This window comes from Saccostrea echinata, unplaced genomic scaffold, assembly GCF_033153115.1.
Source record: "Saccostrea echinata isolate AGI-Se365-2 ecotype Australia unplaced genomic scaffold, CSIRO_AGI_Sech_v1 ptg000045l, whole genome shotgun sequence".
NCBI classification, from domain to species: Eukaryota; Metazoa; Mollusca; class Bivalvia; order Ostreida; family Ostreidae; genus Saccostrea; species Saccostrea echinata.
This window is the reverse complement of record NW_026889794.1, coordinates 6,486,862-6,504,961: the sequence shown is the minus strand read 5'-3', so window position 1 is coordinate 6,504,961 and position 18,100 is coordinate 6,486,862. Positions and strand designations below refer to the sequence as shown.

Sequence of the window (18,100 nt, the reverse complement as noted above, 5' to 3'; positions counted from 1 at the left end):
TTGATGTATGTTTCAGTCTACAAAAAATGGGATTTTCAGATGACAAATGCTCATATTAGAAAGAGTTTTTCTCAGTTACACTCAGGTAGAAAATACGTGATGTTCGAGGGTGCGCCGCCTGGACATACCATTACTTACAAAAACATTTACGATTCACTAAAAAATAAGATTTATGATTCATAGTTTATTTTACAGATAGAAAAGATGATGCTTAGGCCATCATTAAAAATATCTTTGTTTCCCCTAACTCGACCCAAAAATCTCAAGTTGGGTAGGTAGGTAGGCAAATAATTTTTTTTTTTGACAGCAGCTTTGAAAATACATTCTTAATATTAAATGGAATGATACCCTTATAAATAAGTTAAGTACAAAAGAAAGCCATTTGTTTACAGCTAGAATATACCATACAGATGCCTTTTAGACTAACATTTAAGGTATATTAATTCATAACTATTATTTAATCGAACTTGTGAAATATCTCATACCAGAGTAAATTTGTAGAAATTGAATACATCTGTTTAAAGGATTATTGGGTATGCAAAGAGTATTTTTTCATACTTACTATCAGCCTCCAGTGCTTACATATGCAATGTACTTTTTCAAGGGCTTCGAACTGTGCAGTGGTTCTAGAGCATTTCGTTTTTGAGTATAGGAGTAAGGAGCTATTTTCTAAGTTGCAGGTTCAAATCCCAGTGCGGGACGTTGAGACCGGTTCTTCGAAAGAGACCATAAAAACTTAGGTCCAGTGTCGCAGTAGATACTAGCACAAAAAAGATCCCTCACTGCTCAATGGGCTAAAATGCCGCAGACAAATCTAAATTTGGAGCCCTTCACCAGACAAATGTTTAAATAAATGTTGTTGTCCCAATAATTATCAAAGGAATTTAAATCAAAGAAACAACCAATCTTGAATTCAATGGCCTTATTAAAGAAAAATACACGGACGTCTCAGGAAGCTTTCAAATCTATTTGAAAAAGTATGTTGACCATATTTAATTGAGATAACCCATATCTAAAAATGATAAAATGCCATACACAATGTCAAAGTCATGAAGTTTAACCCATGAATAAAAGGCATGAAGAAAGGACGTTTGAATTCTATTCATCAGGAAATATTTAGACATTTACAACTCTTATGGTCCCATATACATGTATTAAACATTGAAATATTGATAAACTGTTTATAAGATCAAAACTCAAATTAAATAAAATGCAGTGAAATTGATTGGTGTGTTCACAAGGTGGGTCCCTTGTCTGCTCATGAGGGGTATCATGAGGAGGGCCTACGGGCCTAAGCATGCTCTCTACGTACTTAATTTGAAGACAGATGGTAAATACAACCGAAACACGCTTAATAGGTCATTGTATATTGTATTTTTTTTTTACAAAGTGTTTCAAGAGTGTAGGATTCTTATATGCTAAAGGCATAAGGTTGATACGTCGTCTTACTTTTAAAACATGAACTAACCCTCCGTGACCAAGACATGTGGGTGCAATTTTGTTTCCAACAAACGCTTGAAAATCACAGAACAAAATCAGTCTTTCTGATAAAAACTTTTTGATGGAATTCTATTTTATAAAAGTTGATAAACATAAAAAAAATATTGGAATAACCTTGTGAGAAAAACTTTCCAGTCGGCGCGTTTTAATTGGATCGGTCGCGTTAGGGGAAACAAAGGTATTTTTTATTTTGGCCTTATTAAATGTTTAAAAAATTATTGATGTACATATAGCGGTTTTAATTTTATGGCGCTAGTCCACGAACCTTTTGATAACCTCTCGTATATGGAGATAACGAGCAGTATTCAAGCTCAAAAGTCCATTCAAACAATACAAATCAGGAGCAGAGCAAACACAGATAAATTATCAGAGGTGTGATCGGATGGCATTGAGGATTGAGCATCCCCTGCCAAATATATTTCATGCACCTGCATGAAATATATAAATTTGTTAGACAAGCAAACTTGTGCTCTGTGTTTTCTGAAAAAAGTGCTACAAAATTCATGAAAATTTGCATAAAATGAGAAAATTTGGAAATCACCAGGAGATATTCACCTGGAGTCACCACAAATCAGGGGCAAAAAGGGGCTTTAGCCTATCTTGTCCTTTGCCAGTCATACACGTGCACTTTCTAAGCGCCCTCTAGTGAAATATGTAGTCGCTGGCGCAATTGATATCGATTGCGATACTCAGCATAAGATTTTTTTTTTCATTTTTTTTAACCATTTACAAGACAAAACTTATTTTCTTTTTGCACTTACTTCTTAAATTATTTTCCTATTAAGAGCCTATATAGAGGAATATGTGGATAAGTCCATATATTGTTTTATACTTACTTCTCACATCAGTATCACATTCCACTTCTATAGCTCCAGTCTTACTACAGTCTCCTAGACCGATGGATCCAAATTTACATCCAGCTAATGTTCTTTCCGCTCCAGTACACTTAAAACCTTTTACATACAGTTCGCCAAATGTATTCCCATCTTGTCTACTGTTTACCAAACTAGCATAGCTACAATATAAGAATTGTCCTTTTTATAAAATTCTTACATCTCATTTCTATGTCATTTTTCACTATTTATTAAGTATAACATGGCCCAATGACTAGAGAATAATGACATCGATATAACACCAAAGTTTAACGTAAATCAATAACTTAAGAATAATGACATCGAAGTAACACCAAAGTGTCTCAATAACTACCAAGTAAAATTGATGCAAAGCATCAAATCGGCTGCAAACAAAATTTAGCATTTCAAAAAGTACTTTTACAATTTTAAAAGCATCCATGCAAGAAAAGCACAAGATATTCAAAGCTGAAAGAGTGATCATTTTATTTCAGACAGTCTTCAAAGATAAATAAATAAATAAATAATTTAAAAAGCAAAATAAAAAGAAAATTTAGTGCATTTGCTCATCAAATTGATTCATCGATGTAATAAAGTCAATGATAAATGATAAGAACTTATTGTCATTAAAATGAAGATGTAGGCTTATTTATATTCAATTCTCAAGATTAACCACGTGCTGATACCCTGGATCTTTGTCACGTGATAATGCCCATTATTTCTGCAGAGTAGGGTATGCTGCACGGCGCGGTGCAAAATGTAGAGAAAAATTTCCTTGTGTCATTCGCAGCTGTAGTTGCTTTACCACTTCATTATTATCCGAAAAATCATAACGATTTGCCTTCATATCTTACACACTCCCAGATTGGGGCGTACCTATTGTAAACTCTTTTTATATAATCTTGAATTATCAATCATCTGATGAGAAATGATTATGAAATTGAAACATAATAACAACAATTAAGACTTAGTTTAAAGCAAGTTTTTAAAATATTTTACTCATGGTTTTATACATGTTATCATATAAGAATTATTTTACGGAACTAATGAAGAAATAACGTCTCATTTCCCCATGTGCATTTTCCAACACAACCACAAATAGATCATTAGCAATGACATTGAAATACTAGTAACACCAAGGTATAACGTGACTCAATTACAAAGTAACAATGACATCGAAATAACACCATAGTATAAAGTGACTCAATAACTAACGAATAATGACATCGAAATATCGCCAAAGTTTCGTGTGACTCAATAACTAATGAATAATGACATCGAAATAACGGCAAAGTATAACGTAACTAATAAACAATGACATTGTAATAACACCAAGGTAAAACCCACCTTGATAACTAATAAACAGAGATTTTGTAATTACTCCAAGGTATAACGTTACTCAATAATTAATGAAGAATGACATTATAATAAGACCAAGGTATAATTAATGTAGCTCAATAACTAATGAACAATGACATCGAATGCCAAAGTATAACGTAACTCTGGTGAGAATCGTGAGATTCGTGTTTATTAAAAAAACATGAAAGAGCTTTCAGACGGTGTTGTTATTTCTGGATCTATGCTTAAATATTTATTTTGGGCCATTTTCGAACTAAGTTACATGTTGAACCTTGTAGGAAATGGAAACAAATTTTACTGCAAAAATCAGGCGAACAATAGCAGTACAATAGCCATTCATATCGTAGGGAATATAATTTACACACTCAATAAAAGACTAGTATTATAAATAGATTTTTCAAGGAAACGGACTTTAATAAAATATATTATGGAAAATGCATTTTTTAAAAATAAGTTATCAATTGAAGCACGTTAATGAGACAAATCGTATTTTATTTAAAAAAAAAATATTCGTAAATCCATTCTATCTTACACTATATTCCTAAAATAAACTACTACTGTAACAATATCTCTGTATGCATATATATATATATATATATATATATATATATATATATATATATATATATATATATATATATATATATAGTATACAATGAACAATGTAAATGAGGAATTAAAAAAAGTGAATAGTGAGAAAGGCACTAGACAAATGTTGATCGCTCTCGTTTCTTTTCATATGCTCCATACATAAAAGGATTATGGAAGTTCCTTTGGAACGAATATATATATATATATATTATATATATATATATATATATATATATATATATATATATATATATATATATATATATAGAGAGAGAGAGAGAGAGAGAGAGAGAGAGAGAGAGAGAGAGAGAGAGAGAGAGATTACCCAGAATAGCCAAGACTTCTGCAGATAACATTTGCTTCCATATGATCCCACCTGTCTTTACAAAATCCAATCCAAATACCTTTGATAAGCACCTCTGCATCGACTACGCTGTTATTCGTTGTAGAAGTTTCGTTTTCTATTCGGATTATGTCTAAAAAAGAGTTTTGAAGTCAGTGATTTAGTAATGTAATCTCTTATTTTCTCTCTCACCCCCCCTCTCTCTCTCTTACCATTTGCTCTGTGGTAACAAACGACTCCTGCGTTTCTTCTATTGTTACAGACGGTGGATCCACTTACGGATCGTACACATTCGATCAAAGAATCTTCATTTCCATTACAGTTAATGTTGCTCACAACCATTTGGCTTTTTGTCTCCCCAAACACAGAGGATGAAGTTGATAAAGCCGGGATTCCTCTACCAAAAGATACCATAAATTTTTTAGAGTAATCACAGTTAGGGATTTATTAAACCAATCAGAGAGAGAAAATATATGTAGATTCCCATCTTATTTCTTAATCATGCGTAAGACTTATATAGCAACAAAATGAAATCATCAGTTTATTTTGTTATGTTGAGAAATTAGTTTTACTGAACAACATAGAAACAACTCTTATGGACTTCCCCTATGAGTACTAATTGTGCCCCGTTATTAGCAGACTTATTTTTTGTATTAAATGAATCGAAAAACATTTCGAAACTATTCAAAACTTCTACATAAAAAGAAGAATTCTCTGGCTGTGGACTTTAAAATTTTAATATATCGACGACGTTTTTATTTTCAATTAATAATATTCATTTTAATTCCTACATTAATTCGATATATCCCTTTGAACTCGAAATAAGACATAACGCAGATTCTGGCACATCTGTTTCATATTTGGTTATTTTACTAGTAAAAGACGTTAATGGCAACCCAACAACAAAACTTAATGATAAACTTGATGACTCCAATTTTCCTATCGTCAGCTTCTTTCATTCATGTAGCGATATACCAATATCACCTGCATCTATATCTCCCAGTTGATTCGATACGCAAGAATATGCTCTACGTCCTTGTACGAACAATTCCCAAAACGAGGCAAGCTGTTGGCAGAAATGTTGATTAAACAAGAATATCAACAGTGTTGTTTAAAGTCAACCTTTCGCAAATTGTATGGTTGATACAATGACATTGTCGGTAACTATATTGTATCATTAGAAATGCGCGCATGACCGGTCAACAGGGGATGCTAACTTCACCTAACCCCACCTCTGATGTGTTTTAAAGATCCGTGTTTGTTCTGCTTTAAATTTGTATTGTTTTAATCGCATTTTGCGCTTGATTAATATTTTCTATAGAATTTAGTTGATAAAAAATTTAGCATTAAATATAACGTGGGATTACCCTGAATACCCCAGACCTCTACAGGTCACATTAGCATCATTTGTGTCCCACAGATTGTTGCACACACTTCGCCATTGTCCATTTATGAAAATCTCCACTCGCCCTTCCTGTACAGAGATACCACTCACCATCCTTACTAATTCTGTAATTAATAAGTAAATGATTATTGACAAAAACATTTTTGAAGCAAAAACTACTGGACAAAGCCCTAGAAACAGGTATTACAGGGGTAAACTAGACTGAATGTTTTCTTAAGTCCTTTACAAGAATATTTATCTCATAAGACGGTGAAATATATATATATATATATATATATATATATATATATATATATATATATATATATATATATATATATATATATATATATATATATATATATATAATATACTTACCATTTTCTGTATGGTAACAAACAACTCCGGCAGCCCCACCACTACAGCTGCTTGATCCAATTGTAGCATATCGACACTTCAGCAAGGAATCTTCCCTACCGTTACAATTTATGCCACTCAACCATATTTCACCACCGCCTTCCCCAAACAAAGAAGATAAGACCGGGAGTCCTCTGCAAAAAACAAACAAAAAAAAAAAAAAAAAAAAAAAAAAACACAAACAAACAAACAAAAATTAAATTCAATCAATATTTGCATGTATATTGTATAATGGTGGTTGCTTATTGTAACAAATTTTATAAACATGTATTCTCTATTTTAGCTACTGTAAACTTTTTTAACAGATTGCGTCATGTTCAGGAAAAAAATAGCAAAACTTCATTAATTTTTTTTTTCGATTTAGTTTGTCTTAATGGATATTTGACATTATCCGTTCATTAATCAAAGTAAAAACAATTTAGTCATTGCATAGTCAAAGCCATTTAGCATTTTTAAGTACCAATTCAAACGTCGAATTTGAAGTATTATTACATTGAAATGAAAAGGTAAATGTAATTTTAGCACATATAAATTTATATCCTAAATTGATCTAAAATAGAGAAAACATTGGTAAAAATTCTATTCTGAACATGGCGTTGGAAACAACCTGCCATTTTAGCTATTATTTTGTTGGAGACATTACCCCGAATATCCGAAACTTTTACAAGTCACATCAGCAGCGTCTTTGTCCCATCCTCTGTCACAAACATTTTGCCATTCACCATTTATTATAACTTCGACCCGGCCTTCATCTGCAGAGCTACCATTAACTAGTCTGACTGAATCTAAAAGAATTAAATTATAACGGAAAGATGATGTTTGCAATGTATTATCATGCATTAAATATAAATGAATACTTTTTTGATTTACCATTTCCACTGTTGTAACAAACCACTCCAGCGTGTCCACCATTACTGCAACTGTTAAATCCAATTACTGACTGAATACATCCAAATAATGAAGGTTCTCCTCCATGACAATTTCCACTGGACAACATCCATGTTGTTTCAGGTCCCTCTCCAAAAACAGTTGAAGAAACAGGGAGACCTCTGCAAAACAAGAGTCGTTGTGGAAGTGATTATGATGGAGGAAGCCGACTCTACCATATTTTTACATTAACATAACATGTAATCAGACAAACAAACGATACAACAATAGATAGATGTTCAAGGAAACATGAAACGTCACGAATCTCAAGGATATTTAAAAGAGGAAAACAAGGACATTTTTCATACTGACCAAATAATGCAAGTAAATATAATGCAAAAATAGACTACTGAAATGTTCTATACCAAGGATAAAATATATGGAGATAACAAACAGTATTCAAGCTCAAAAGTCCATTAAACAATACAAAATAGGAGCAGAGCAAACACGGACCTCCAAAACATCAGAGGTGGGATCAGGTGCCATGGAGGAGTGAGCATCCCCTGCCGACCGGTCACACCCGCCTTGTGCTCCTTGTCATGATCGGGAAAAAAACGAAAAATCCGTCGACAATTCAGTGTGTAAATAATGGCCTAACAATTAGTATGAAAAACGTCAGTCAGCATTTGACTCAATGATGAATTGTATATAAAGGATATTATGCAGTTTCTGGTTTAAGGTTAAAAAAACAAACTTTTTTTCATGATAGGCTAATTGTTATGAATATTAAGAGAAATTACCCTGAATATCCAATACTTTTACAAGTCACATCAGCATCATTTTTATCCCACCCTTTATCACAAATACTCCTCCACTGTTCATTTATCAAAACTTCAACTCGACCTTCGTACTCAGAACTACCATTTACAATTCTTACTGAATCTAAAAAAACAAAGAATGTAAAAATACGTATTATTATCGATTATTTCATTATGAAGATTTACAAAAATTTGACTAGATTCTGTAAATCTTAATGAACTAGAGTAAAAATTTATTTAAACTCAAACTTTAGAACAATCGTCCTCATTTACTAATAATCAATTATCGCCTTTGAGCCAAGCTTGTAGTTTCTTTTTTCAAAGAATATTGATAAGGGCACAGGAGGTGGCGCAAAAGATGTTAAAATATGAGTTTAGCTAAACTAAGTACGTTTGCTCTAATTCCCGGGATAACCCACCATTTCTAGTTTGATAACAAACGACTCCAGCATTTCTACCAGAAGTACACACGCTAGACCCAATTACTGATTTTGTGCAGCCTAGTAGAGACTGTTCATATCCTCTGCAGTAAATGCTGTTAAACATCCATATCTGGGCAGGACTCTCTCCAAACGCAGAAGACGCGGCAGGAATACCTCTGAAATATGATCAAATTGAGAACTTAAATCAAATGTAACGAGAAAAATTTGGTCAAAAATCTAACTAAAAATCTTGATGTATGATATACCATAGTAAATTTACAAAACTTTTAATAAATTGAAAGTTTTAAGTTTAAATTTTAAGATTAATAAATTTAATGGATTTTCTAAATTACTTTATCAAATATTTTATTAACACCAGTTTTGATTACGAAATAAGTCCACCAGGAGACCTTGAATATCCAAGACTTCTGCAAGTCACTTGAGCATCACTTTTGCCCCATCCTCTGTCGCATATACTTCTCCATTGACCATTTATCAGAACCTCTACTCGACCCTCATGAACAGTGCTTCCATTTACTATTCTAACTGAATCTATAAATATACAAATTTAAAAAAAAAAGCATAAAGCAATTAAATATCAATCTTTAAAATCCTGAAATAACAACCGTTCTCTTAACTCACCATTTCTTGTGTGGTAACAAACCACTCCAGCTGTATTACCAAAACGACAAGTGCTGGATCCAATCACTGATTGTGAGCACTCTAAAAGGAACTTCTTGTTTCCATAGCAATTTACTCTGTCTAACCATACCTGGCCACTGCCTTCTCCGAAGACAGAGGATGAAACGGGTAGACCTCTGTGAAGCAAGAAAAGTTAGTACCAAATAATTCTGAAAAAAAAAAATATAAAGAACGAAAGAAGATGAATATAAAAAAAAAAAATAAAAATTTACCCTGCATATCCAAGACTTTTACAAGTAACATCAGCATCACTTTTACTCCATCCATTATCACATACACTTCCCCACTGGCCATTAATCAACACTTCAACTCGACCCTCTTCAACAGAGCTACCATTTACAATTCTAATTGAATCTGAAATTGAATTTAAAAAAAACACCGGATATTAAAGTTTGGTATATCCTGAAAAAAAATTAACTTAATTGTCTTTACCCACCATTTCTCGTTGGATAACATACAACTCCAACGATTCTTCCAGAACTGCACCTGTTGGATCCAGTAACTGAGTCTGCGCACTCTAACAGTGAACCCTCATTTCCATTGCAATTAATTCCGTCCAACCAAATGTATCCATTGCCTGATCCAAAAACCGTCGAAGTAACCGCAATGCCCCTTTTAATCAATACATAAGAATTAAAATTTTCACGGAGCATGCAATATGTTCGATGTACCTTGATAGTTGGTTTGTAAATAATAAAATACAGAATAAAAATCATATCCAAATTTTGAAAATATGCGGAAATTTGAGTGTAGCAAAATGAAATATCATAAATTGACATGATATCTCTTTTTGCAATGTCAGGATATAAATTAAAAATTCTTTTGCATTTTCAAAATAGCTATAACAATGAATATCTTTCAAATTGTGAGACATGATAAGATATTACCCAGAATATCCTAAGGAGCGACAAGCAACTTTGGCATCATCGTTATCCAACACTTGATCACAGACAGCACCCCACTTCCCATTGATAAACACCTCAATTAACCCTTCGTTTGTAGAATTTCCATTCGATAACCTGACATGGCCTGTCGTACAATGTAAAATCCAAAACATCAAGATGAAATCCTTAAGTTTGAAAATAGAGTTAAAGGTCATTATATTTATAAAATACATTCACGTACGATTTGGAAGAAAACAAACAACTCCGGCATCTTTTGAATGACTACAGTTGGTTGTGGTTGAATGTGGACAGTCAAGAACATCAGTTTCAGCACCAGTGCACTGTAAATCTAAATGTATAGTTCTGGTTCCTTTTCCAAATACTGCAGTTGAAACTGCCATACCTTGCCTTGAAAATATTAAGGTATAAAATAATTTGTGCGTTGCTCATAACCCTAATTACCTTGAATATATAACAATAGAAACAGTAATTTTTTTAAAAATCTTTAACAAGGTCTCTTAGACACGCACTAATAAATGAATAAATAAATGAATAAATAAATAAGTATTGATCTATTATATATAATTATGAAAACATTCACCTATCTAATCCAAATAGTTGTTTACAGACCACATTGGCTTCATCAGAATCCCAGCTATCACCACACACCATTCTCCAGACTCCGTCCTTGTAAACCTCAACCCTTCCTTCTCCTGACGAACTTCCATTTACAAGTCGTAAACCTTTGAGGTAGGAAAGCATTGCATAGCACTAGGATTAAAGATATATTTTTTTTTAAAATCTAAATTCAAATTTCTCGTTAGGGGGTTCATTAATATTATGCTCCATAAATATTCTAGAATTTTATTTTGAAAAAATCAGAAAGCTTTTTTAACCCATACAGGGTATATAGAAAATATGATATACATATATGAATTTTAATGAATTACGGAGATATGAATTCTCAAATTGCTTTATTATTTAAAAAAAAAAAAAAAAAAAAAAAAAAACTCACACACACACACACACAATAAAGTAACATACAGGCAGTTCAAAATTTTAATTTATGCTCAATACAAACATGAAGAAAAGGTTGGAAATGCTTGTTGATTCCATCATATTTTACGCTTTAAAATTTTTTTTTTTAATTAAAAAGAGTAAATTAGAAATGCATTAGAAATCCCAATTTTTAAAACAATAATCAATAATATAATAAAATATTTTATGGATTGATTGATTGACTGACTGTAGGTTGTTTTACATTCCCTTCGAGAATATTCACTCATATAGAGGCGTCACCATATACCGGTGAAAGGCTTCAAATTTAGACCTTTATTCAAAGCCAGTGAGGAGTGAGGGTTCTTTATCGTACCAACGTCTACCGTGACACGGGGCCTCGAGTCTCATACAAAAAATTCGAAACCTTCACTTCAAAGTTCCTAGCGCTTGTCGAAGAAACAGTTACTTCCTATTTTTTATCGACTTAGGTCTGTCGCAGCCAGGGTCTGAACCCACGACCTTCCGATTATGGAGCAAATACTCTACCGACTGAGCTATATTAATATTCAACTGAAAAACGATCATTTCTCGTACGTTAATAAGATATAATTAAACACTTCTTAAGAATGAAAATAACTGAGTCTAAAAGAACAGGATTTTCGTAGCTTTGTCCAAATGACAGATCTTATTCAATCAATACTTTTTAAAAAAAATCATAATCATTAATCTTGCAAATGTAATTTTAAAACATTTCGTTAGCTAAATATGGGATTCATACCCATGGAACAAAACCCTACCTAGTTTTTCAGCTCCGCCAGGAACAGTATACTGCATATTCTTCATTTGCTCGGTAATTTCTCTCTTAAAATTATCCAGTTCAATCTGATATTTAAGCATCTGAGATTCCATCATGTTAAAGTGAGATGTTATCACTTTCCTGGTTGCTGAGTTAAACAGATGCTCTAGTTCATCTGTATTACTCAATGGATAGTTGCCCACCGGTCCATTTTCGTTATGTAAGATCTGACTGTCCACGTTCATCATGGCCATAATCACTCCGAGAAGAGTAGCCGTGTCCATTCTGGATAGAAGAAGGAATAAAACACATTTATAAGAAAACTCAACAATTCAGTTTTGAAAACAATGTTACTTTCGTATTCTACCAGGTATCTACTTAAATGAATAAACCCATTTGATCTTTCTTTCCATTCTCGTGGTATTTTTATCACAACATGATTTAAAAAATCGGCATCATTAAAAAAATGAAATCTTCAACTTTAAGACAGAAACAAGTAAATTACGAGAAGATTCGGGTTTAACGAAAGTTTACTGCTTAAATTTGTCCGAAGCAAGGTATGTGTTAAATCGCCTTACTCTTAAATATATATTAATGACATCACTATTTCCACCATAAAAATCAGTATCTTAAAAATTGCTGTGGAGATGATATCAAGAAAAGATAATATAATAACAACACCCCCCAAATACACTCTACGATGCCTAGATATTGAACATCTGATACATAATCCTCCTATGTGTTCATAAGTATTGTCCTACTGGACACGTTATAACTTTTGACGATAATATAGTAATTAATAATGAGGACCTTCAATCACTTATTCTAAAAGGGCCAAAATTTAGGGTACCACGATCTTTCAACTAGCGTCATTGTTTCATAAATATTATGAATTCTGTGGAAGATTACGCCAGACGACGGGCCAAATACGAAAAAGGAGACATTGACAATTTGTCAGAATGAATTTAAAGTATCAGATAGATATTGAAATCTCACATTAAGCGATTGAGGGACATTATGAAAAACCATCTATCCTTCTGTCTTCCAGAATGCAGAAGTGAAACAAAAATTAGATAGATTACACGATCAGTAGGTGCTGGTCACAGCTAACATAGCAGGTTACAACATTGTCTCTGTTTGTAAGGCCCATTATTTGAATTGTATTTTAGAGGAACTAGGTCTTAATTCTGCAAATGGTCATCCATCTTATATCCATAGCTCCCTTTCTAAAAAGAAATGTTCAAAACCATATGTTTTTAAATATTTTTAATATTCCCAATAATCAAAATAAAATTGAATTACCATACCTATACTGGATTCCAAAACACCATAAAAATCCTTATAAACATAGATAAATAGCGGGTTCTAGTAAATGTTCTACTAAACCTCTTTCTTTACTCCTCACTAAAATATTTACAGCAGTGAAGGAGAAACTTCAGGAGTACTGTAAAACATTTTATTACATTTTCAATAGTGAAATACTGTGATTTATTTATTGATTAAAAGTGATATTCTCTCACAGTGTGAAAGGATACCAAAGTGATATTCTCTCACAATGTGAAAGGATATCAAAGTAGGTAAAAAGATAATTTCTGGCCTGTCATAAGATAGAGATTGTAACTAAACCGTCTTGATAATCCTAAAACTGCCAAAGTTTCTCCAAATATGTTGTTAAAAATCCGTTTTACAATCTCGCAGTCGCTTATAGCTATCATATGACGTCTCAACCGCTCAACTATGACGTCACAGCCTATGACACCCTGTTACGAAAAGACAGAGTCAAATGGAAAATCAAAGAAAAGGTAATAAACAGAAAATTCAATGTTTTGTAGATGAATATGGAATTTATTTCACTCGTGAGACAGGATTTTTTGATATTTTCACTCGTGCTTCGCAGTCGTGAAAATATCAAAAAATCCTGTCCCACTCGTGAAATAAATTCCATATTCATCTACAAAACATTGAATATCCTCTATATATTCGAGAGGTAGTGTAAATCAGATGTGGATACTTAAAACTCCAAGGAACTGTTGGAAAATTTGAAATCACAAAATTTAACAAAAATCAATTACATCAAAACGCAAGACTTTTCAACACTTTACATAACCATTCCCCACGATAAATTAAAGTCCAGGCTTTTTGACATCGTAGATAGCTGCTTTTTAAAATTGGTCATTTGCAAAAATATTTTGTTAAAAACATTCTGATTGTACAGAAGAATACTCTGAAATTGACCTTAAAAAGATGCTTAAGTTTCTGATTGACAATGTCTATGTAGTTTTTGGAGATCAGGTCCTCCAACAATCTGCTTGAATTTCTATGGGTACAAATTGTGCCTCGTTATTAGCAGATCTAGAGCTATTGTTGTATTCATATGAAGCAGAATTTATTCAAAATCTTATCCAAGAGAAGAAGAAAAAGCTTGCTGTGACTTTCAACTCTACATTTAGATATATCGACGACGTTTTATCAATTAATAATCGTTATTTCCTTTCATATGTCGATTCGATATATTCCAAGGAACACGAAATAAAAAAAACCCACAGAGTCTGACACAACTGTTTCATATTTGGATATTTCACTAGAAAAAGACGTTAATGGTAACCTAAGACGTTATTGGTAACATAACGACAAAACTTTCTGATAAACGGGATGACTTCAACTTAAACTTCCCTCACTTATATAGCAATATACTCTTATCACATGCATATGGGTTTTATGTCTCCCAGTTGATTCGATACACAAGAGCATGCTCTACGTACGATCAATTTTAAAAAGAGGCAAGCTATTAACCAACAAATTTATGAAACAAGAATATAAGAAGGTCTCGTTTGAATGTCATCATTTCGCAAGTACTATGGTCGAAACATTGATATTCTCATAATATACAATCTATCATTAGGTCAAATGCTGACTGACGTTTTTCATACTAATTGTTAGGCCATTATTTACACGCTGAAATTTTTACGGATTTTCCCGTTTACCCGATCATGACAAGGAGCACACGACTGGCGTTACCGGTCGACAGGGGATGCTTACTCCTCCATGGTACCTGATCCCGCTTCTGATGTTTTTGGAGGTCCGTGTTTGCTCTGCTCTCGATTTGCATTGTTTAAATGGACTATGGGCTTGAATACTGTTCGTTATCTCCATCTTTTATGTCAATTAACATCTTTAAATAGTAAAAGATTAATTAAATTAAATAAGTAAAGACTATATACATATTTCATGATGTGAATCATGTATCAATTTTGATAAACCAGATGCACATTTCGACAAATTATGTCTCTTCAGTGATTTTGGAAATCCGAAATATTGAAATAAAAAAACTAAAGAGCTTAAAAGGGGGAGGGGGTTGCCAAAGACTGAAACCAAATACGCTGAAGGATCAGAGCTATGGATGAGGGAGATAATCCTTAATTTTGAAACAAATTTCTAAATTTTATCTCAGCTATTAAATATATTTCCGTATTTTCAAGCTAGTACCAAAGTACTTAGCTACTGAGCTGTAGAGACCCTCGGGGACTAACAGTCTACCAGAAGAGGCCTCGACCCAGGGGTCATAATGTAAATCATATACGGTACCAATTTTGATGCACCAGATGCACATTTCAACAAATTATGTCTCTTCAGTGATGCTCATGCCGAAACGTTGGAAATCCGAAATATTTAAATAAAAAAACTTTGAAGAGCTGAAAAAGGGGAGGGGGAGACTGTAGCCAAATACGTCGAAGGATTAGAGCTATGGATGAAGGAGATAATCCTTAGTTTTGAAATAAATTTCTAATTTACCACAGCATAAAATTTAACTACACTAACATAAAATTTCTATCCCAATTATAACACATCACTTGGCATGTAAAGGGGAATTTCTTTGAGAGATAACCACACTATATATTCTATAATTATGAAAAATAACTCCCCGTATGTTGTACATAGGTTACCTAATTAGTGTTATATTTAACCCAAATTAAGCCTGTCAATTTATTTCTACACATTTATTTACATAGACTACACCATTTTTATCATTTCATTTATAGCCATGCTTAGTGTAAATAAACTGGTATTTGACAAGTTTCTTGTTCCTGAAAAGAGAATATAACAAGGTGACACACGATATACCCTTATCAAACTATTAGAAAAATACCACTCGACCTACTACTTTCTGGACAAACATCTTCAGCATCTCGAGCTTAGTCAAATTAAATGGTAAAACAATGAAAACCTTCCCAGGTCGGTAGAACACGGGGGGGGGGGGGAGCCCCCTCACTTTTTTCTAAGCATAGTTTTTGCTATAGTGAGGTCGAGCACAGGCAAATTCCAGGATTTGGAAAGTAAATAAGCTTTAAGTTTTTTTTTTTTTTTTGCCTGTCAGATTTTTTTGGAAGTCCCCACTTTTGAAACCGTTGCTAAGGGCCTGCTTCCAGTTACACCTTATCAAACATTTATAGCCTTAAAACCATTCTAAAAGAATCTAAAGTAGAGATCAACTTTGCAGGATGGTCTTTTAATTTGGTGTACATATGCAACTCTGTTTATGGTGTCATAACTGCTGTCAATGGACTTGCATCTGTCCAATATCTAAATTAAGCATATGTGGCCTTAACGTTATTCCCTGTGTGGATAAGAGCTGACAAGGACAGGAGAGTAATTAAGCACAGGAAACATGTCCAAAAGCATAATATATTTATATTTTCAATAATTTATAAAGATGACCGTCAAAGCATAAAAAAAACTTTTGTAAATCATCATGTTCTTTAAAGAAAACGCTAACACATTAAATGGAAGATGAATTGAGACCGCATGATTTTGCATGTACATATACCTTATACAATAAAAACGTCAATGCATCAATTTGAAATATACAATTATTAAAATAAAAATAAAAGATATCTTACGAAATTCTGATCAATTGTTTGTAAAATTCCCTGACTGCGTTCTGGTCGAAGGCTGGTGTCATGTTAATAAGGAAGTTAATAACTAGAATGTATTATGTTAAGAGGTCTAATGTACATGATTTACAGAAATCAACAACAGAAATCCAGCTTAGTACCCTTAATGACCAGCATGAAAACCGACAACGGAAACACATCATATTAGCCACTTACTACTTTTAAAGCTTCTAGTTAATTTGAATACAAACCTTATGTTAATTTTTTTTTCAGTAACACTGTCCTCGCTATGCAGATACTAGTAATAGATTCTCAAAGTTATCTGCTTATTTAAGAAAATAAATAAGACACATTTATGGACTATATTTTGCTGATTTTTTGTTGAAGTTCATTCAATTTAGTAGATACTTTCCTTATTATACATAAACAATGAATATGATAATTGTCAAGCAAATAAATCGAAATATATAACAGTTATGATGAAAAAATACAACTTTAGTTTAAACAATATTATCATCAGTGAAGACTTTCAATGACATTTGAACCGTTCACGGTAGCTCAGTCGGTAGAGCGCTCGCTCCGTGATCGGGAGGTCGTGAGTTCGAATCTCGGCCGCGACTGACCTAAGTCGATAAAAAATAGGTAGCAACTGTTCCTTCGCCATGCGCTCGGCACATTGAAGTGAAAGTTGCGGGTCTTTCGGATGAGACGTTAAAAACCGAGGCCCCGTGGCACGGCAGGCGTTGGCACGATAAAGATCCCTCACTGCTCAATGGCCCTGAGTGCTGAGTAAAGGTAAAAATTTGAAGCCCTTCACCGGTATTTGGTGACGTCTCTATATGAGTGAAAAATTCTCGAATGGGACGTTAAACAATATACAATCAATCAATCAATCATTGACATTTGATGTACAGCATTGTGTTGATAAATTGCCAAGCATAGGTAGAGATATATAAAAAAGGAGTATTTATCTATTATTCTAATAATGTTATAAGAGATGGAGAAAATCCATCACTTCCTTATAACCGATATTTTCATATATCCGAGTTCTTCGTAAGCAAGTTTAACTGTACTTCAAAAACCTAAAATAAAGAATTGGCAAATGAGATCAATCAAGCGCAGAACCATTGAATGGTATCTTACAGTGTTTTACGGGTTGGCTGTCTTCTTCGACAAAGCATCCAGAGGGCAGGAAGGCAGAGTTAACTAATGAAGAAGGACGCAATTTTTAATCTACATACAAAATTCTTGCTTAATGAAATGAATCTCGATTGA

At 33.0% G+C, this 18,100-nt stretch overlaps 1 protein-coding gene across 1 annotated transcript in view; it reads right to left on the bottom strand.

The window, feature by feature from the left end:
- Positions 1–18,100, bottom strand: part of LOC133201671 (deleted in malignant brain tumors 1 protein-like) — a 277,206-nt gene that overhangs the window by 72,708 nt on the left and 186,398 nt on the right. Inside the window, exons 10-19 of the mRNA XM_061337458.1 lie at positions 9,467–9,608; positions 9,195–9,370; positions 8,963–9,104; positions 8,550–8,728; positions 8,113–8,254; positions 7,316–7,494; positions 7,089–7,230; positions 6,407–6,579; positions 6,012–6,153; positions 4,857–5,041 (exon numbers count right to left, since the gene is read on the bottom strand). Coding sequence (XP_061193442.1) covers positions 4,857–5,041; positions 6,012–6,153; positions 6,407–6,579; positions 7,089–7,230; positions 7,316–7,494; positions 8,113–8,254; positions 8,550–8,728; positions 8,963–9,104; positions 9,195–9,370; positions 9,467–9,608 — 1,602 coding nt within the window. The remainder of the gene's footprint in view (positions 1–4,856; positions 5,042–6,011; positions 6,154–6,406; positions 6,580–7,088; positions 7,231–7,315; positions 7,495–8,112; positions 8,255–8,549; positions 8,729–8,962; positions 9,105–9,194; positions 9,371–9,466; positions 9,609–18,100) is intronic.